Source organism: Trachypithecus francoisi, unplaced genomic scaffold (assembly GCF_009764315.1).
Source record: "Trachypithecus francoisi isolate TF-2019V2 unplaced genomic scaffold, Tfra_2.0 Lachesis_group0, whole genome shotgun sequence".
Taxonomy (NCBI): Eukaryota; Metazoa; Chordata; class Mammalia; order Primates; family Cercopithecidae; genus Trachypithecus; species Trachypithecus francoisi.
Genome location: NW_022681453.1, coordinates 131,421,871 through 131,443,300, shown reverse-complemented (window position 1 = coordinate 131,443,300; position 21,430 = coordinate 131,421,871). Strand labels below are relative to the sequence as shown.

Below are 21,430 nucleotides of genomic sequence, written 5' to 3'. Positions count from 1 at the left end.
TGCAGAGATAAACTGCTGCCTTCCTTGGGCAGGACTGTGCCTGTCATGGGAGGAAGGAAGGGCAAGAAAGGGCAGATCTGGTTGCAAATGTTACAGTCCTTCCCAGCCTCTGGCCAGAAGCCACGATGTGGCAGGATGAAGATCTGACCCCTCTCAAATCATAGTCAAGGTCTGAAGTCATTAAGTGACTGAATACAGGCACTTTTAATTTTTGAACCAGCACTCAAGGCTTCACTCCTACCTTTGCAAAAGCTTTATCTTCCAAAAATACCCGAAACTGCTACCAATTTAGAGTAAATAATAATAATGATAAAATAATAATAATAATAGCTACCATTTATTGAGCACCTACTCTACTGTGTGCCAGGCACTGTGCTAGGCACTTTTCGTACAATATCTAATTTAAATCCTCACAACAACCCTGTGAGGTAGGTATTATTATCATCATTTTACATACGAGGGAACTGAGGCTCAGAGAGGTTAAATAACTCTCCTATCACACAACCAAAAATAGTAGAGCTGGAATTCAAACCCAAAACCACCTGACTCCAAATCCCATGCTCTAATGAATTAAAGAGAGAGGGGAGAGGGAGGGCCACATTCAAGACAGATTGTTGGATTGAAATGAATATGATATGCTGATGAATAAGATATGGGAAGAAGGAATGTAAGCTCATAAATGTTTCTAGCTGGTGAGCCTATGTAGATTGTGATGAAGGTAACCAGGATAGGAATTCAGGAGGAACATACTTGGTTCGGCAGATGAGTTGAGTCTATATGAACTGTCCATAGAAATGTCCACTAGGTAATACCAATACAGATCTAAAGTCTGGGGGAAGTTGAGGTTGGAGCTATGTATTTGGGAATCACCAGCATATCAGCAGCAATTGAGGACATCAGGATGAATGACTCCATTTTGGGAGTAAACAGAAAGGAAAGTGAAGTGAATCAAAGACGGAATGATGGAAGCACTGATACTGACAGGCACGAGCAATCGTGGAGAAATTCTCAAGAGAGTTGGACAAGACAGAGTCAGAGAGAAAAGTACATGAAACTGGTGGGTGGCTAGAAGCCACGGACTGGGTTGGGAACAATTCTAGAGCTCCCAGAAGGCAGGCAAGACTGAGTTACACTTCCAACAAAGCTCTCTGTGCACCAGAATCCCAGGAAGTATTGTTTTTGTTTGTTTGCTTTTGATACAGAATCTCACTCTGTCACCCAGGCTGGAGTGCGATCTCAATTCACTGCAACCTCCACTTGCTTCCTGGATTCACACGATTCTTGTGCCTCAGCCTCCTGAGTAGCTGAGATTACAGGCAGGTGCCAAAACACCCATCTAATTTTCGTATTTTTAGTCAAGATGGGGTTTCGCTATGTTGGCCAGGCTGGTCTCGAACTCCTGACCTCAAGTGATCCACCTGCCTCAGCTTCCCAAAGTGCTGGGATTACAGACGTGAGCCACTGCAACCGTCCAAGGAAGTACTGTTAATTGAAATAAATGCCAAAATGTCCCTACCTTGGTTTATCCCAAAACCTGGAGCTAAGGACTTCATCTCACTTTTGACACCCCAGCCCCCAAAATATGGAAGCCCAGGACAGCCAGGAGAATTTATAGCAGAGGCTTAAAGAGAAAGTCATGATTTGTTTAAAGTGGAGAATAAGGTGAAAAATAAAACCTGGTACTCTGTCTGGAAGTCCTGGTAGTCTCCTTGCCCAACCTCAACTGGCCTGTGGGCTCCTGTGTCCTTGCTCTGGGGTGTCATGGTGAATGTGAAAACGGGGGAGGTTGTGTGTGTGGGTGGGAATCGTCTGTCAGCGCAGAGCGAGTCCTCTGCTGAGCCCAGCCTGAGACCCAGCTTACAGGCTTTATCCAGGTGAGAAAATGCCGGGGACATGTGTGCGAGGTTTGAGGGCTACCAGGATGGGGAGAAGGGTGTCAGGGGACCAGCCCCACAACCTAGGAGAGGATTGGGAGGGTCCAGCCCTTTGGGCAGGGACCAGCCCTGAGGCTTTAGTGAACTTGCATAGGCACCTGTGCTTGTGTCTCTGTGCGTGTATGCATGCATGAGTGAGAAAGATAAAGAGCTAAAGAGGCACCCCCCCAACTCGCACCCCACCCCCCTGCAGGCTGCCACATGTGGTGCAGTCCGATTCTCTCTGGAAAAGAGGAGAGTCTCTCATGCATGGGTGAAGCTGGGCCCTCCCCAGAAGCCTAGTGACTCAATATGTTAACGTGTGGGTGTGGGGGTTGGACATCCTTAGGAAGCCCTGAGGGGCTGCTGAAGCAGGGTTCCTGGTCTCCTCGGAGGTTGGGCCTCCCCTTGCTGGGGGCTCACAGAAAGTCAAACAGCCCGAAATTCTTGGCTGCTCCAGGCCCAGGGAAAATTGGGGGAGGAAAAAAGAAAGAAAAGAAATGTTTCAGGCCTGGAGGTGAGAAGAGCCTGCTGGTTAGTAGGGTTAGGGGTCTGAAGGAACCAGCACGCAGGGCAGGCATAGGACAGGGGTAGAGCAGAGATGCTCCCTGGAAGGCACTAGCCCCTCAGGCAACTGAGGGGGCCCTCTGGGCCTCTGATCCTGGGCACAGGCAGGGATGGCACGGATGGCTACTGGAGGCGACTACAGCTTTAGGTTGCAGGGCTGAGGCAGCAGGCAGGGGGACAGTTAGTAGGGGCAGATGAAGCAAATATATTTTGGTGTCAGTAATGTGGGGTAGTCAAGAGGTTTGCACACGTGCCTGATGGGGTGGGGTTAATAGAGGGATGATGTAGCTGAATAAATGGTGAAAGGGAGCTAAAGGGGAAAGCAGAGAATGAGGGAGTGAGCATGCCACCAAGGACATTGCTGGAGTCAACTCCCAAAAGGAGGTTTGCAGAGGGGAGTAAGGGGCAGCACCAAGTCTGGTCCCAGGGACAAAAATGGTCCTGAGAAGTCCTGCGCAGCGGTTAGTGGGCAGAGGAAAGGAACTGGGGCCAGAGGCAGGTTAGGGGGCTGCAGAGCCAATCGGTAGGTGCACCCCACCCTCGCAGCACCCTGCGAGCAGTTAGCGCACCTGGATTTAGTTCCGTTTATTTCCCTTTCAGGTACCAGACAAAGTAAAAAAGACGGACGGATGGAGAGAGGAACGCAGCCGGCTGGGGTGGGAGCGGAATGGAGGTGAGGGAGGGGCCCTGCTCACATCACATCCACAAAGAACTCACTGGGGTTTCCCATGGCCATGCGGAAGGACTGTCTGCTGGCGGTCAGTTCCGGGGGCACTGAGGCCAGGTCGCGGCCCGGAGGGGCTCCTGGGGGCCCCATGGCCGCGGGCGGCGGGGGCATCATCAGCATAGGGGGGCCGTAGAGAGGGGGCACTCCAGGAGGACCGTAGCTCGGGTGTGTGTGGTGGCTGCGAAGGCTGCTGGCAAGTGAATGGTGGCTGCGGTGGCTGTGCTCGCTGGCCGCCGGGCCTGAGCGCTCGCTGGGCGCCCGCTCCCGCGGCCCCCGCAGGCTGCTGCGTGTCGTGTGGTCCGATTCGCTGCCGCTGCCCCCCGACTTGGAGTCCCCGGCCTTCGGGTCTTTCTCCTTCCTCCGATCGCTGCCGCTACGGTTGGAGCCACTGCTCCGACTGCCTGTAGGAGGCAAACAGGGCCAGCGCGGGGCACGCTGAGTGGGCAGGGGAAGCCTGAGGCCCACCTATAGACTTCCTCCACTGCCCCTCTACCTTACCTTCGCTGTGCTGACTGCTGGCGCTGCCCCCGCCGTAGCTGTAGCCCAGCTCCGGGAAGCCCGGGTGCGGGTTGTAGGGGTGCGGGGGTGGCGGGTACTGGTACGGGAAAGCCATGGGCCAAGGGGCGGCCCCCGGGTGCGGCAAAGGGGCCAGTGTGTCCTGGTCAGAGGCGCCACTGGAGCCATCGTGATCGTGGAGAGACAGGTTGGCCATGTCTGTGGAGGGAAGGGCCAGATGGAGCTAGGTCTTTCCGGAGAGAGGTCCCTAGCCTAGGTCAGGTGGGCTCTGGATGACAGAGACCGTGGTAGTTTCTGGCTAGAATGAGAGGAGGCACAGACCAGAGAGCTGCCCCTTCTGCAGACCCGCTTTGCCACCACCAGAGCCAGCTCGGGGGAGACCCGCCTCAGGAAGACCCCGAGTCATCACTCTCAGCCAAAGCCGTACCTCCCAATCCCTTGAAGGCCCTTGCCAAGCTTTTGCACTTTCTCTGCTGGCCTCAGTGAGCTAGAAGCGGCAAAACTCTTTGAGAGGGAGTCTCGTTCTATGGCCAAGGCTGGAGTGCAGTGGTGCAGTTTCAGCTCACTGCAACCTCCTCCTCCTGGGTTCAAGCGATTCTCCTGCCTCAGCCTCCTGACAGGGTCGCACCACCACACATGGCTAATTTTTTTTTATTATTATTTTTAGTAGAGACAGGGTTTCACCATGTTGGCCAGGCTGGTCTCCAACTCCTAACCTCAGGTGATCTGCCCACCTCGGCCTCCCAAAGGGCTGGGATTACAGGCGTGAGCCACTGCGCCCGGCCTGCAAAACTCTTATGTGGCCATTTTCTCTTCGGTTCACTCAGCTGGTGCAACGTTGGAGAATTTGGAAGGCTGAAATACCAGACAGCCACCAGGTATGTCGCACCTGAAGTTCATGAAGCACAATAGCGAACACTACTTTCAGCTCAGCCTAAACTAATCAGAACAGAAGCTAAGAGTAGCTTAGTTTCTCCTTACCTTCTCAGATGAGGTCACTCTTTCGGAGCAAGGAGCAGTTTGGGAAATTTAGGTAAAGTTTTACCCACCCCCTCACCTATAACTAAATACCCACTAAAAGCCTAGAATGAGTGCAGGGCCTGCCAGAGATTCCCTATATAGAAGGTACTTGGCCCTGATTACACTTTCCTGGTGCTGCTGGGGAGGGTGAGTAGGGTGGGAAGGGGCCAGAAGGAAAGTACAACTTAGGTGCCTCCCCCAGTGCTCTCCACCCCGTTCCCAGCCAGCCCTGCCTCTTCACAGCTCTGTCTCACTCCAACAACTCATCTCACGGACCCTGGCGCCCCCACAGAAATTATACATTCCTTAAGGGCAAGGCTGCTCCCACCATTGTTGGAACTACCTTGAAGAGAGTATAAGGGGCCACCAGAACTGAATACCTGCCTGGGACACCCTCTGCTCACACACTATCAGTACCAGGTCCCAGAGCCCCAAGAGAGCTACGACTGCCCTTGAGGCCACCCACCCTATTAAGATGAGACATTCCTCCAGCCCTAAGGAGAGCCAGCCCAACCTTCCAGGAGAGAAGTCAGGACACAGGGCTCTGAGGCTGCCTGTGGAGCCTGCAGCCAAGCCATCAACCTGTCAAGAGGCCAGCAGCCAGCATGGGGAGTGGTGGTGGAGGAAAGCAGTGGTCTGTGTCAGCTGTTGCCCAGAGCTGGTGGCGACGTGAGCCTCCAGGCTGTTGTTCTGAGGGAATTACTATGTGTTCCTTGGGGCTACCTGGGCCTCCAGTTCTTCCCTTGAAGCCTGCAACACCCCTAGCAGAGACCTTGACCAGTGAGAAGGAAAAGGCCTGTTCTGGCAGTATCCTCCTGAGCTGGGCCTCTGGGAGGTTGTGAGGATTCAGTAAGATGATGCTTTAGGAACAGTCAGCATGGTACCAGGCAGAGCAGACACTTAGAAAATGCCAGGCCCAAGAGGCTACATTGGACTCTTCTTCCACCACAGAACTCTCAGGCCTTGAGTTGGGCCCCTGGCTCTGCTGTCCCCCAATTTGGGTACCCCAGAGTCTGCTGCCACCTCCCTGGCTACCTCCCCACTCACAGCCAGGAGACAGGGCAAGAAGGTGAAGGAGCACATACTGCCGCAGAGGTCGCCGAAGATGTAGTAGCACTGCTCGGAGAAGGTGATCTTGTTGACGGTATGGCGGATGAAGCCAGCTTTCAGCAGGTTGCTGGCATACTTGCGGGCCTCCCTCCGGTCCGTGAAGCCTTCCACATTGTGGTACAGCCAGTCCACTACATCTGAGCCTGGGGGCAAGGCTGCCAGTTGATGGGGAGGCCCATCTGACTTGGACTCATCTGGCCTCACAGAAGCTATGAGGCTGGGGCTGGCTCCAGCTCAAAGGAAGGGTCCAAGGGAACTCCTGGGCCCTCCGCCTGCCCTGCCCTATCACTCCCCACCCACCCTGCATCCCACCATGGGGCTCTCTCACCGATGAAAGCATTAGGGATGGTAATCTTGAGCCACATGCGGTCACGGACCTCCAACCCTGATTCAGGGGAGGCCATGGCTTTTACGATGGCAGCCATGTCACTGTGGATGGACAAGTGGAAGTCGTCTAGGCCTGGGGGTGGGAGGCAGAATGGTGAGGCAGAGAGGGGCTTTGGAGTTTGGTAAACAAGAGTTTGCATTCTAGCTCTACCACCTAGTAATTATGGGACCAATGCTGGGAAAATTACTGATTTCTTGAACCCTCAGTTTCCCCTTCTGTAAAAAATGGGGATTTTCATATCTACTTTACAAGGCTATTTGAAGAAAGGATTAAATAATATAAATGCAGGTGCTTGGCACAGTGTGCAATGTGCATGTGATGATAATCGAAGTGGCTGCCGTTTACTGAATGCTTACTTTACACCACACATTGCAGTGGTGCTTCACTTAGATCCTCTCATTAAACCCACAGGAACCTGGTAGTTTATTTTGTGAGTCCCATTTTATAAGAGGAAACAGAGGCGCCCTGGGTGCTCTTATAGGTTCAGAAGCAAACACTGTTTAGTGAGGGTTGGAGTGCCCGCTGTGGGGGAGTTGCAGTGTGGGGTTGCTAGAATGAGCCGAGCCCCATCTCCGGCCCTCTCTGATGCTCAAGCAAGAGTCTCCACATGGACCCTCATCAGTCCCCCCACCTGGCCCTGTCTGCTGGGCCCAGGATACAGGGTTGGACACTCACGCTCTGTGTCAGGGATGGAACTGGTGATGGAGGAGCTGGTGGAGGTGATGGTGCTCAGGGAGGGGCTCATGCCGTATGCAGGGAAGGTGCCGGTCATGGCTGCAGTGTGGGAGACCCAGGCCGCAGGGTCAATGGGCCGGATGGGCTCGCCTGCAGGGAGGATGAGGAGTCATGGGCTACCCACCCTGCCCACTACTGGGCCCAAAGGATAGATGTGGGGGTTCTGGGTGAGAGAAGAAAGGAGAGACAGTGCTCATGTATGTAAGCACCAGCTTTAGGACTGAGTCTCCCATCCACTTACTCCTGGGCAATGTGAAGCAACCACGTGGACTTGGGTCCCAGCACTTGGCTACAGTCAGGGTGATGGGCCTGAAAACAAGGGTGTCCTGTGAAGGCAGGATGTGTACAGGCCAGACCAAGCCCCTTGCCCAGTGCCCCATTCCATCCATACCCCGGTTTGTGCACAATCTCCCGCAGTACCCGGACTGCATCGTCATTACTCATGTTCTCAAAGTTGATCTCGTTTACCTGGGAAAGGACCAGGAGTGGGATAAATAGCTGTGTTGGGGAGAATGAAAGGGGAACTCAAGTTGGTAGGTCAGGGAGTCTTCCCTCAACCAAGAAGGGGCCTCTGAATGAGCAGGGTGCAGATGGTAGGACACCTCCCGGCTCTCTATCCACACCAACGCCTAGGATGGGCACTGATACCTGTAACAGCATATCTCCTGGCTCGATGCGTCCATCAGCAGCCACGGCCCCACCCTTCATGATAGAGCCAATGTAGATGCCGCCGTCACCACGCTCATTGCTTTGGCCCACAATGGAGATGCCCAAGAAGTTATATTTTTCTATAGAGAGCAATTTAAGACCTTAAGGGGGAGCAAGGTTCCTACCCGCATTCCCAGCCCATTAGAAAATAGAAAGGGATAGGAACTGAACTGACATTTACTGATCCTGAATCAGGCACTGCATTCAGCATGCTCAACATGCTTCCGTGGAATCCTTGCTGGCTATAAGGTAGGGACTCAGTCCCATTTTACACAGCAGGCAACTGAGGTTTAGTGAACCTAGAAGATGACTTTCCTAAGCCAGTAACTGGCAGAGCCAGGAATCAAACTCAGATTTAAATCCCAAAGTTGGGCTCCTTTTACTATATCCAGCCGCCTCGTAAAGAGAGTACCTAGGGCAGAAATCAGAGAGCAAGGATGCAATGGCTGAGAGATGTGAAGGAGTGGGCACTCAGAAATTACTTCCTCCAGGAAGCCTTCCCTGATGCCATTTTCTGCTTCCACAACTCTCTGTGCTTATCTCTGTCATAGCTCTGATGGTGAGACACTAAAATGATCAGTTTATGTATCAGCTGATATTTATGAAAGAGAGCTCCCTGAGGGCAGGGAACATATTCTGTGCCTCTCTGAACTCAAGTCTGCCCAGTGTCTGGCACATAGCAGGTGCTTTAGAGTGCTATTTCCTCAGACTCACCCATGTTGAGAGTGACCGTGATGATGTTGAGTGACATGGTGGAGTCCGTGATGCTGCTGAAGGACGAGGACTGAAATAGACAGAGGCCCTGAGCAGCAGGCAGGGGTGGCAGGAATTCATTCCCACCTGGCTCCTCCTCAAGGTGAGTCCTTGGTGTTGCCCCCTGCCCCAAGGTTCTAAACACTGCACTAAGGGGATGGGATCTAAGGAAGAACAAGCCTTGGCCCTGCCTAGGAAGGGCTCACAATCTGCCTCCACCCTTCCCTAGCCTCCCAGACCCCATACCCGCTCAATCCGAGAAACCTTCTGCTTCCGCCGCCGCCGTTTGTGTCTTCTCATCAGGCGTGAGGCGCTGCTCTGTTCTGTGGAGCTGCTGAACCTGTGGGGCCCACAGTCGTTCCCCACCAGGCTGGCCCAGCCCTGCCCCCATGAGAGGCACTGCAGGGCCTGGGTCCCCAACACAAAGCCCATAAGCCTCCCAGGGGCCCCGCATCCTCAGGTTTAGGGCTCCTCCAGGGTCACCTGCCCCACCATCCCCATGAAACTCAAGCCCCACCTGCTGGTGGAGTCATCCTCATCTGAGTCAAAGAAGCTGGTGGTCTCCAGCTCGCTGCTCATAAGGGTGGATGAGCTATCATAACCCCCTGGTTCTCGCCGCCGCTCCCCCTTCGCAGTTCCATTTAGCCGAGTTGCTGCAGGGGATGGAAGCAGTTGGGTTTACACAGTGCCCAGTGCAGGAGTGAAGGAGGGAGAGAGGTAAGCCAGGGGCTGCACCGGGGCCAGGTACATCCTGAGCTCAGGAAGTAGGGCAAGGAGGTGGGTAGCTGGGTGGAAACTGTGGGGAGGGTGTGAGGTGCAGACGGTGTCCGTGTTCAGGACGATATACCATGCTCTGGGCCATCCCTCCGGCGTGGCCGCTCTCGCTGGGCAGACACCAAGGAGTCCGTCTCTGTGTCATTGTCCAGGTTCTCCTGGCTGCCCCCACCAGCATGAGGGCTGCAGGGAAGAGACTTGATGGGGGAGGGGGCAGGCTGGGGGCTCCCTCCCCCAGCCCTGGGATGAGCTGATGCTGCCCTCCCCACCCTCAGGTCACACTCACTGGAAGGACGGGGGTCGGGAGTCCCCGATGCCTCCCGTGCGCTCCATAGGTGGTGGCAGCTCCGATGGGTTGTCAGCACAGAAAGGGGCTGGGTCCGGGTGTGAGCCCTCAGCTGACACCAGCTGAAGGGGAGAAACTGAGTGAGTAGTATGTTAGAGGAGCACCAAGGAGAAGGGGATTGTTGGCTTCCGGCAAGGCATGAAGGCCTAAGAGGAAGGAAGCAGGAAATATTGAGGGAGAAAAGACAGGGCTGGCCGGGCGCGGTGGCTCAAGCCTGTAATCCCAGCACTTTGGGAGGCCGAGACGGGCGGATCACGAGGTCAGGAGATCGAGACCATCCTGGCTAATATGGTGAAACCCCGTCTCTACTAAAAAATACAAAAAACTAGCCGGGCGACGAGGCGGGCGCCTGTAGTCCCAGCTACTCGGGAGGCTGAGACAGGAGAATGGCGTGAACCCGGGAGGCGGAGCTTGCAGTGAGCTGAGAGCCGGCCACTGCACTCCAGCCTGGGCGGCAGAGCAAGACTCCGTCTCAAAAAAAAAAAAAAAAAAAAAAAAAAAAAAGACAGGGCTATGCAAGGGTGGCTGAGATGAACAGTGGCCCCTCTGCCACTTCCTGCTATTGATGGGGTGGCTGGAAGGCATGGGGTGGTGAAGTGGAGTGGGGACAAAGAACAAGGCTCAGTGGTCTAAGGCAGAGATGAGCAGGTGGCAGAAGGCAACCTGAGGAAAGTGTCTGAAAGGCATAGGAAACGTTGCTATCTCCACTGTGTGTTTCTGTCTCTCCCTCTTCCCCTTTCCCACCAATTTCTCACTTTTCATCAAGGTTACAGAATCTGGGGTGAGAAGCAGTTCATTTAGAAAACTAAAGAAAGATTCAGATACTGAAGCTTAAAACCACCAGCTACAATCTCAGTGATGCCTTTCCCTCGTCCAGCCCAGCACAGAGATGCAGGTGGATGGAAGGCTGAGGGCTCCTTACCCAGGACACCACCCGGCCATTGAAGCATGGTAGCTTGGCATTGTCATCCGAGATCTCCTCCTTCACCACTCTGCAGAGAAAAGGGGATGGTCACAGAGAACCTTCTAGGATGGAAATGGAGGATCCTCAAATCCCAACTCTCAGGTGCTCCTCCATCCTAAACTGGGAATCAAACCACCAGCACAAGACTGTTCAAATGAAAGCAAAGGTTGGGGAAACCCAGGGACAGCTCTTTAGCACCACCAGGAAGATACCAGCCCTGCCTAGGCCAGATGCCTTCCTGGGGCATCCTCTCAGTCATCAGGTGATTGCAAATGACAACTGACATATCACTGTCCCCTATGCCACGCCCTAAAATCTCCAGAGTGCTCTACCCATCCCCAACATGACTCTCCTGGGCTAGACTTTCTCTTTTTCTCTGACCCCTAATTGGAAAAAAGCATACAACTATAACTGTCCTTCTTTTCTTAAGTGGGAATCCTAACATTGTTGTGGGAGGTGTGGACAAAGAATTTAAGAAAATTAGAAAAGAGAAGGGGAGGCCGGGTGCGGTGGCTCAAGCCTGTAATCCCAGCACTTTGGGAGGCCGAGACAGGAGGATCACGAAGTTAGGAGATCGAGACCATCCTGGCTAACACGGTGAAACCCCGTCTCTACTAAAAAATACAAAAAACTAGCTAGGCAAGGTGGCAGGCTACTTGGGAGGCTGAGGCAGGAGAATGGCGTAAACCCGGGAGGCGGAGCTTGCAGTGAGCTGAGATCCGGCCACTGAACTCCAGCCTGGGCGACAGAGCAAGACTCCGTCTCAAAAAAGAAAAAAAAGAAAAGAGAAGGGGAGGCCAGGTGCGATAGCTCACGCCGGTAATCCCAGCACTTTGAGAGGCCGAGGTGGGCAGATCACCCTGAAGTGAGGAGTTTGAGACCAGCCTGGCCAACTTGGCAAAACCCTATCTCTACTAAAAATACAAAAATTAGCTGGGCGTGGTGGTGTGCACCTGTAATCCCAGCTACTCAGGAGGCTAAGGCAGGTGAATCGCTTGAACCTGGAAGGTGGAGGTTGCAGTGAGCTGAGATTGCGCCACTGTGCTCCAGCCTGGGCAACAGAGACTCCGTCTCAAGACAAAAAAAAAAAAAGAAAAGAGAAAGGAAGAAGGCATTTACTGAACATTTTCCACATGCCATTATGATAATTAACAGTAACAATTGCTCTTTCTCACGCTGGTAATCTCAGTACTTTGGGAGGCTGAGGCAGGAGGATCGCTTGAGGCCAGGAGTTTTGAGACCTGCCTGGTCAACATAGCGGGGCACCATCTCTACAAAACAAACCAAATACAAAAATTAGCCAAGCATGGTGGTGTGTGCCTGTGGTCCCAGCTACCTGGAAGGCTGAGGTGGGACGATCACTTCAGCCTAGGAGTTCGAGGCTGCCGTGAGCTATGATTGCGCCACTGCACTCCAGCCTGGGTGACAGAGCAAGACCCTGTCTAAAAAAAAAAAAAAAAAAAAAAAAATTTGCTGTCATTTATTGAGCACAAATGAGTACTATGGGCCAAGCACTATGCTAAACACTTTACTTATATAATTTCATTTACTATAACAATGCTGTAACGCAGGTACACTGGGGAAACTAGGCTCAATAGGTTCAGTAATTATCCTAAACTCATGCTGGAATTTGAATCCTGGTCAGCCTGACTCTAACGTCTGCATTCTTACCTATTACACCACCTTATCTTCCTATAGTTAGAACCTATAATCTTCACATCAGCCTCAGTGGGCAGACAATATGATCTTCATTTCATGAATAAGGAAACTGAGATACATTCAGTAACTTGTCCAAGGTCACAGGACTAGTAGATGTCAGAGCTGGAATTTCACCCCAGGCTTGTCTAACTCCAAAATCCATACTCTTTCCACTGTATTTCACATTCTTTCCTATATAATAACAGAGGTAATGTGGGTCTGTGTGGCGAGTGGGTGCTGGAGGACAATGATGTGAGGCATGAAGGGTGTGGAATGTGGTCATGGAGCATGTAGTGTGGCCTGGGGAATGTGGTAAGGCAAGAAGTCAGGCAGTAACTACAGTTGGGGCTGGGAAGGGGAGTGGGAAAGTTTGAGGACCCTCAGACTGTCAAATATGTCAGGAGTATAGAGATGGGAAGATGTGACCGGGGTAAGATGACACATGCCAGGAGCTCTGAGCAGAGGGAAGACAGCAAGGAGGAGGTTGGGAAGTTCAGTCTCCACTAGTTCTTTGTTTTTTGTTTGTTTGTTTGTTTGTTTGAGACGGAGTCTCACTCTGTCACCCAGACTGGGGTCCAGTGGTATAATCTCAGCCCACTGCAACCTCCACCTCCCAGGTTCAAGTGATTCTCCTGCCTCAGCCTCCTGAGTAGCTGGGATTACAGGCACTCGCCACCATACCCGACTGATTTTTGCATTTTTAGTAGAGACAGGGTTTCATCATGTTGGCCAGGGTGGTCTTGAACTCCTGACCTCAGGTGATCCACTCACCTTGGCCTCCCCAAGTGCTGGGATTACAGGCGTGAGCCACCGCGCCCAGCCCCCGTTGTTCTTAGAGCAGTTTCTGCCCAGAGCCGGGAATGTGCTTGGCTCCTTGTGATGCTCACATTTTTGGACTCACAGCCAAGTTCACAGGCCAAGCCTGCCCTCCCAACTCCCATCCAGCTCTGGCTCCTCCATCATTCCCAACACCACAGTGACCCTCGGAAAGCAGCCCAAATCATCCTACTCAGGCCCACCATGGCAGAAAGTGTAGAAAGCATAGGCTAGAAAGAAGGGACAGAGAGGTAGCTCAGACCCACCAGCCAGGCTGGCCACAGGATACTACAAGTTGGCAGCCCCACAGGGCTCAAAGGAAAAGGGAATATGTGGACCACATGGCACAGCCTGCTTTGGAAAGGGTCTGTTTGTGGGTGGGAAAATTGCTGCTGAGTCCCTACCTCCCCGGTCCCCTGGCAGGCCCCACCACACAGCTCCACACTACACATTTCCTCTCTTTCTGGGGGTCATCAACAGGCCACCAAGGTTCTGCTGACTCAAAACAATCAGCTGATCTTCGGCAGCTTTGGGGAACCTCAGACAGGCCTCACTCTCCCACCATGGAGCTGAATGGCTGGGGGTTACATAGCACTTACTCACACACACACATTTACACCTCAAATGGAGTCAAATAAATATGGGCTCAAATTCCAGTTCTACCACTTATTGGCCCTCTTATCTTACCGAAGTTTCTTAATTTCTCCAAGCCTTTGTCTCATCCTGGCAAATGGGATCCTTAAATGCCTGGCATGATTCAGGCATATAATAAAAGCTAGTTATATTGTCAGTCTTTAGCAGGATCCACACACTATTTCTAATTACATATACATTTTTAAGGGCAGAGCAAATAAATCTGTTTATCATTCATTGTTCATCCAATTAAAATGCTTTGGCTGGCTGGGCACAGTGGCTCAGGCCTGTAATCCCAGCACTTTGGGAGGCCAAAGTGAGAAGATCACGAGTCAGGAGATCGAGACCATCCTGGCTAACATGGTGAAGCCCCATCTCTACTAAAAACACACACAAAAAATTAGCCGGGTGCAGTAGCAGGCGCCTGTAGTCCCAGCTACTCAGGAGGCTGAGGCAGGAGAATGGAGTGAACCTGGGAGGCGGAGCTTGCAGTAAGCCAAGATCGCGCACTGCACTCCAGCCTGGGCGACAGAGCAAGACTCTCTCTCAAAAAAATAAATAAATAAAATAAAATAAGATAAGATAAAATAAAATAAAATGCTTTGGCTGAGGGCCCAGTGGGTTTTAGGTCCTGAGCTTGCTATTGTAGGGATCTCATGAAACATCAGACCCAGAGCCTGCCTTGTTCTTAGAGAGACTTGGTTCAGTGGACAGTTCACGGAAATATATTGCAATCCAGGAAGTGGTTGGAACCATAGGAGCAGCACATGTGTTCACTGGATAGACATCTGCTCAGTGCCACACAAGTGTCAGGATATAAAGATAAAATAAGCCAGGCTCAGTGGCTCATGCCTGTAATCCCAGCACTTTGGGAGGCCAAGGTGGGCGGATCACTTGAGGTCAAGAGTTTGTGACCAGCCTGGCTAACGTAGCAAAACCCCATCTCTACTTAAAATACAAAAATTAGCCGGGTGTCATGGCACACACTAGTAGTCCCAGCTATTTGTGAGGCTGAAGCAGGAGAACCGTTTGAACCCGGGAGGCAGAGGTTGCAGTGAGCCAAGGTCACACCACTGTACCGCAGCCTGGGTGACAAAGCCAGGCTCCATCTCAACAACAACAACAACAAAAAGGATAAAATAAGAGATAAGAGTGCCATGACAGTTCTCATGGAAAAGCTCAACCCAGAGGGCAGGAGAATTTGAATCTGGAGGAGACAGGGGAAGAAGAGTGCTATAGGTGGAAGGCCCAGAGGGAGGACCATGTATGACATGCAGCAGGGAGCCACACAGTTAATGACCTGGTTGCCATGCTGCCCCCTCTCACAGCTCAAGGCCAGACTAGCAGTAGGTACTTTACTTCCATGAACCATCCACCATGCCCTCAATGCTGAAAATGTTTATCTTTCCTCCATTTCTCAAATAACTTAAGATGACAGGCTGTGCGCAGTGGCTCACACCTGTAATCCCAGCACTTTGGGAGGCTGAGGTGGGTAGATTGCTTGAGGTCAGGAGTTCGAGACCAGCCTGGCCAACACGGCAAAACCCCATCTTTACTAAAAATACAAAAATTAGCCAGGCATGGTGGCACATGCCTGTAATCCCAGCTACCTGGGAGGCTGAGGCAGAAGAATCATTTGAACCTGGGAGGCAAAGGTTTCAGTGAGCCGAGATTGCACCACTGTACACCAGCCTGGGTGACAAGAGAGAAAATCCTCAGAAAAAAAAGAAAAAGAAAGAAAGAAAGAAAAGAAAAAAAATTTAAAAAGATGGCTGGGCCTACCCTGAGCTTGACAAATGCTTTTGGAGACCAGATGGGACTTGAGGGGTCCTCAGGTCTCACAACCAGAACCTCCAAGGCTGAGCCAGGAGTGGAGAAACTGGAGAGATAGCAGCCTTCCTCCTCTGACCCATCTTCCCTTTTGTCAGTTAGGGTCACTGGCCTCCACCAGTGATACTATTATGCTATCTATTTCATAAGGCTGTTTTGAAGATTAAATGAGTGAAGATTTGAAAAGCATTTGGATTAGTCCCTGGCACACTAAGCATAAAAGGCGTGTGTTAAATCAATGAAATATATATATATATATATATATATACTCTTAAGCTATTAGTCCTCTGTGACAAGACAGCCCTCTCAGGTCCCCTGCTCATTTATCCTTCTGGGGATACAAACAAAATGTATCTCCTCCACTTCATTTTTAATACTGTTTTCAACCCTGCTAAAATGGTCCAACTCTGATTTTGGTTCAAGTACCACTGATGTTTGCAAGATGGCTTCAGGTGGCACACAGATTATCGTTGCTTAGTTCAATCATTAAATATTTATGTTAAATATAGTTTAGAAAGAAATATAAACAGAAAAGTCAGATGTATGGTTTCATATTATTGCTTGGTTCAAGCTCAGAAAAAGAATGAGTGGACTGACAATGGATTTAAAGAAAAATATTAAGTAAACAGTAACTGGATGTAATGGGGGCCCTCTTATAACTGCAGTTAGGCCTGGCTCAACAGCAGCCTTGGGATTGGGAGAGCAGCCCAGAGTTGTCCAGGCTTAGGAGGCAGGGGCCAGGCCCAGTGGGTCTAGAGATAAGTGGTGGGGTGGAGAGACAGCCTATCCTAGTCCGTCAAGGCATCTGGATCTGAGGTGGCCCCAGGGCACTGGAGTCTGGTTGATCTTCCCCTTTTCCTTGTGTGGGGGCAGTAGCTTGATCCCTTCTAACCCTATTCTTCTCTTGCCAGGCCAAAGCATCCACCCGCTCACACAGACCCCTTCCAGATCCATCCCTCCTCAGAATCTTCCAATCAGAGGTGTCTGTCTCTGGGCTGAAGGCAGACAATCATTATCACAGCAGGAGCACCCCACCCCAGGGCAGGAACAACAACAGAAACAAGAATAGTTAGAATCTACATAGCACTGCCCACTGTACAAAGCACTCTCACACACATGATTTCACGGGCTCATCCAACCCTGAGTTTCAGGGCAGACGGTGACAGCAAAACATGCCAGGCATTAGACAGAAGGTGCTTGCTTCCTAGTGCTAGGTGGGCTAGGGGCTTGGGAGAGAAGCCAGATAACTGAACACTGGGGAGGAGAAAGACTCCGCTTGGCTGTAGGGCCTCAGCTCCAAAAAGCAGTGCAGGCCTCAGGCAAGGGCTGGAGAGGCAGCCTTCAGGCCTGGAGGGGCCTTCCCCACCGCCTCCAGGCCCAGCGCCCAGTTAGTGAGGCGGCAGGCAAGCGTGGGGCGCCTGCGCCTCCCCCTCCCCCAGTCTCCTGGGAGTTGGAGGGGTTCGAGGGGATCAGCCAGGCCCCCCCCTTCCCAGGCCAGCTGCTTCAGAACCTTCCGGCTCCAACATTCCATCCCCTCTTAAAGGGAAAGTGCTTCCAAACTCTGCCTGTCCGGATCTCTGCAGCTGGGTGGAAGGGAAGACCCCACCAGGGAGGGGAAGACTGAGAACACCAAGAAACTCTTCCTGGCCCTCCCACCCAGGCCCCAGGCCCTTCCCGACGTCTCCCCACTGGCCACCATCTGGAGGAAAAAGACCCAAATTGCAGGAAAGATCAGCACCTGGGTCAGTGAGGACGCCTACTGAGGGGTCAGGCTCTCTGTTCCGGTGACAACACCCCCAACGGCCCACAAAGGAGAGGGGAGGCAGCTAGATAAACATCAGATCTGCAGACCCCGCTCACGGCCAGGCGCCCGAGCACCCCCGACACCCCTCCCCCAGCTCAAAGTCCCAGCAGGGCCCTCAGATGCAGCATACTCCAAATATGGCTGGGAGCTGTGCTGCTGAAAAGATGAAGGGGGCGAAGAACGAGGGTCACACAACGCAAGTCTGTGCGGAAAAAGGTGGCTCTGGCTCTTCGGCAGGAGGAGGATGGGGGACTCGGGCTCTGAAACTAGGTGGAGGGGGTGTGTGTCTGTCTCTGTGGGCCACTGGTCTCTGACGAGGTAAAGCGACTGCACCGGCAGGAACTCTGCTCGTGGGGAGTTGGACGTCCCCTTAAACAAGGGAGGCCAAGGTCCCCCCTTCAGAGGTGAACGGGAGTTGCCAGAGGGGCTGGAACCAAAGGGGCCCAAATGGGCCGAGTCGCCCCTACAAGCCAGAGAGGGGCTAGGAGCCGGTGTGGCGAGGGAAGTCGAAATGGACCGCGTCGTCCCTTAGAAGCCGGAGCGGCCGGGGCCCCCGGAGGCGGGGAGGGGGCCATCCTCACCCGAAATCGTCGTCCATAGACTTGAAGAAGAACTTATAGCTGGGTCGCTGCAAAACGCCCTTAAAGTCCGCCAACGTGACGCGCTCGGCGGGCAGGGGTAGCTTCACAAGGTACGGCGTCTCCTGCCCGTCCAAGTGGTAGATGATCTTGGTCTCGCCCATGGCTCCGGCCTCGGGCCCGACGGCCCGCGCGCGGCCTGCTCGGGCGGCCGGGCCGAGCCTCCCAGACGGCGGCGGCGCGCGGCGCGGCCCAGCAGCTCAACCCAGCTCGGCGGCTGCCGGCGGCGTCAGCTCCCTTGTTCTCCGGCCGCTCCCGGGTCCCAGCGCCGCCCGCCGCTGCCGCGGCCGCCGCTTCCGCTCCTCACTCTCCTGACTGGACTGGAGACCGCGACTCTTCCGGTGGCCGCAGCCCTCCCGGTCCAGGGCTGCGTCCCCCGCTCCCCTCCTCCGGCCTGGCGCGGCCCCGCCCCGGCGCGCCCCGCCCCCGGCCGCCGCGGAGAGCGGAGAGACGCCGGCCTCGCGGCAGATGGCTGAGCTTCCACCCGGCCCCACTGACGTCCCGCCCACTGGCTGGGCCACGGCGCTCCGGTCCCGGGTCCCTAGAAACGGAAGGGGAGATTCACCGGGATGGCGGCGTTCCGGGACCCCTGAAGGCCCTGACTCCGGACCCAACTGGGATCGGTGACTGCTCTGCAGTCCGGGAGGAGTGGAATGCAGGGATTGCTTTGGTCCCCAGAAATGGCCTGGGGAAAGAGGGTGGGTCTGACTCTGGATCCCTGGAGGAGAGTGACCTTAATATGGCCCGTCAGGGTTTCTTGAGAACACAACTGCTGTTAATGAGTCGACTAAACTGATCTCGAGAGCAGGACAGCATCAAGTTCTGATTCCTCCCTATAACCTTAGCGTCCAGTTGCAAGATAGTGGTTTAATAAGTGGATTGAATGAAGACTAAGTGGGCCCCGGGCGCGGTGGCTCATGCTGGTAATCTCAGCACTTTGGGAGGCCAAGGCGGTCAGATCGCCTGAGATCGAGAGTTAGAACCAGGCTGACCTACATGGAGAAACCCCGTCTCTACTAAAAATACAAAAAATCAGCCGGGCGTGGTGGCACATGCCTGTAATCCCAGCTACTCGGGAGGCTGAGGCAGGAGAATCGCTTGAACTTGGGCGGCGGAGGTTGCGGTGAGCCAAGATCGTGCCATTGCACTCCAGCCTGGGCAACAAGGGTGAAACTCCATCCCCCACCCCGACCCGACACAAAAAAGAATAAGTGGATGCATGCACGCCTAAAACAGTAAGTCTCAAACCAGAACTAGGTATAGCCGGTTCCTCACAGATCTCCTCACCCCGTAACTTTTAATTCATTTAATAAATACTGAGGGCCTACTATGTGTAAGGCATATTGCATGAGATAGAGTGGTAGCAAGACAGACAAGGCTGCTCTCAGGACCTTCTGTCAGCTGGAGGGACGCACATAGGCTTGTAAATACATAGCTTCAGAATGACAACTGCTATGAAGAAGGTAAAACAAAGTGATGTGATAGTGACAGGGGAAGCCGGGCGCAATGGCTCATTCCTGTAATTCCAGCACTTTGGGAGGCTGAGGCAGGTGGATCGCCTGAGGTTAGGAGTTGGAGACCAGCCTGGCCAACATGGTGAAACCCAGTCTCTATTAAAAATACAAAAATTAGGCCGGGCGCAGTGGCTCATGCCTGTAATCCCAGCACTTTGAGAGGCTGAGGTGGGCGGATAACGAGGTCAAGAGATTGAGACCATCCTGGCCAACATGGTGAAACTCCGTCTTTACTAAAAATACAAAAATTAGCTGGGCATGGTGGTACGCGCCAGCTACTTGGGAGGCTAAGGCAGGAGAATTGCTTGAACCTGGGAGGTGGAGGTTGCAGTGAGCCGAGATCCCACCACTGCACTCCAGCCTGGTCAACAGAGCGAGGCTCCGCCTCAAACAAAAACAAAAACAAAACAACCAAAACAAAACAAAAAAGATAGTGACAAGGGAAAGAGGTTTCTGGGTGGTTAGAGAAGTCCTCTTACAGAAGAGAAGACCGGCTGGGCGCGGTGGCTCAAGCCTGTAATCCCAGCACTTTGGGAGGCCGAGGTGGGCGGATCACGAGGTCAGGAGATCGAGACCATCCTGGCTAACACGGTGAAACCCCGTCTCTACTAAAAAGTACAAAAAACTAGCCAGGCGAGGTGGCGGGCGCCTGTAGTCCCAGCTACTCAGGAGGCTGAGGCAGGAGAATGGCGTGAACCCGGGAGGCGGAGCTTGCAGTGAGCTGAGATCCGGCCACTGCACTCCAGCTTGGGCGACAGAGCGAGACTCCATCTCAAAAAAAAAAAAAAAAGAAGAGAAGACCTAGAAATAGCGAGGATGAAGCGGCCATGAGAAGATCTGGGGTGACAGCATTCTAGGCAGAGAGCACAGCAAATATACAGGCTCAAGGCAGGAATAAACATGTTACATTTGGGGAATGAGAAGGCCATGGTGACTAAAGGAACAGTTCTAGATGACGCTGGAAACAGACTGGCCAGATCACACAGGGCCTTTTATGCCATGGTCTTAAGTATGGGATCCTTCTACTCCATTTTGTACCAAATAAGCACTAGAATGACAACCTCTTTCAGATACGTCTTCTGCTCAGAAACCTTCCCACATTCCCCAAAGCCCCCAAATATCCCTATTCAAGGCCCCCCATAATCTAACCTCTACCTACGTTTACAGGCTTTTGTCTTATATCCTGGCCACATTTTTGACTTCAGGGAAATGAATCCAGTTGCTAGCCCCTGGACACACCTTATATATATTGTCACTTCATACCCTTTCCTTCACCTTCTTTAAATTTTTTATCAAAGTAATATGTTTGCATAAACAGCTTTTTTTTTTTTTTTTTCTTGGAGACGGAGTCTCACTTTGTCACCCAGGCTGGTGTGCAGTGGTGTGATCTTGGCTCACTGTGAGCTCCGCCTCCCGGATTCACGCCGTTCTCCTGCCTCAGCCTCCCGAGTAGCTGGGACTACAGGCGCCTGCCACCATGCCTGGCTAATTTTTTATATTTGTAGTAGAGACGGGGTTTCACCGTGTTAGCCAGGATGGTCTCGATCTCCTGATCTCGTGATCCACCTGCCTCGGCCTCCCAGAGTGCTGGATTACAGGCGTCAGCCACCACGCCCAGCCCTTAAAAAGCTTTTTAACAAAACAGCAATCCTCCTCATTGGTATAGTGGTGAGAAAAAACAAAAAACAAAAAAACAAAAAAACAGCAGTTCTTTGTCCTAGTTCCCTACCACTCTCAGTACTTTTTTTAGCTCATAATACTTGTTCTTGATTTATGCATTTTAGACATTGCTTACTGATTTTCAAATTTGATTGATGATTATCTCTCTTCTACCTTACCCTTCCCTCTTAAAATAGTGAAAGCACACTTTTTGGCTAAGTCAATATAGTACTTAGTATTGACCTTATTTTGACTATGAGCAAATGTTCACTGCTAAGTCATGTGGGGTTTTAAAATTTTGTTTTGTTTTGTTTTTG

The 21,430-nt window shown here is 52.5% G+C and overlaps 1 protein-coding gene across 2 annotated transcripts; it reads right to left on the bottom strand.

Moving 5' to 3' along the window:
- Positions 1–363: 363 nt before the first annotated feature.
- DVL3 (dishevelled segment polarity protein 3) lies at positions 364–18,342 on the bottom strand. 2 transcript variants are annotated; one of them, XM_033211867.1, is made up of 16 exons: positions 17,884–18,342; positions 10,480–10,549; positions 9,498–9,619; positions 9,285–9,394; positions 8,955–9,090; positions 8,684–8,777; positions 8,399–8,468; positions 7,625–7,764; positions 7,368–7,444; positions 7,218–7,285; positions 6,917–7,066; positions 6,182–6,313; positions 5,829–5,996; positions 3,706–3,921; positions 3,198–3,608; positions 364–2,364 (listed from the first exon to the last, which is right to left on the bottom strand). In XM_033211867.1, the coding sequence occupies exons 1-16, from the start codon at positions 18,042–18,044 to the stop codon at positions 2,333–2,335; spliced, it is 2,157 nt and encodes a 718-aa protein (XP_033067758.1). In that variant the 5' UTR covers positions 18,045–18,342; the 3' UTR covers positions 364–2,332. The 2 variants fall into 2 exon arrangements, with proteins under 2 accessions (XP_033067758.1, XP_033067759.1); XM_033211868.1 differs by lacking the exon at positions 364–2,364 and having other exon boundaries at positions 2,981–3,608.
- Positions 18,343–21,430: the final 3,088 nt, after the last annotated feature.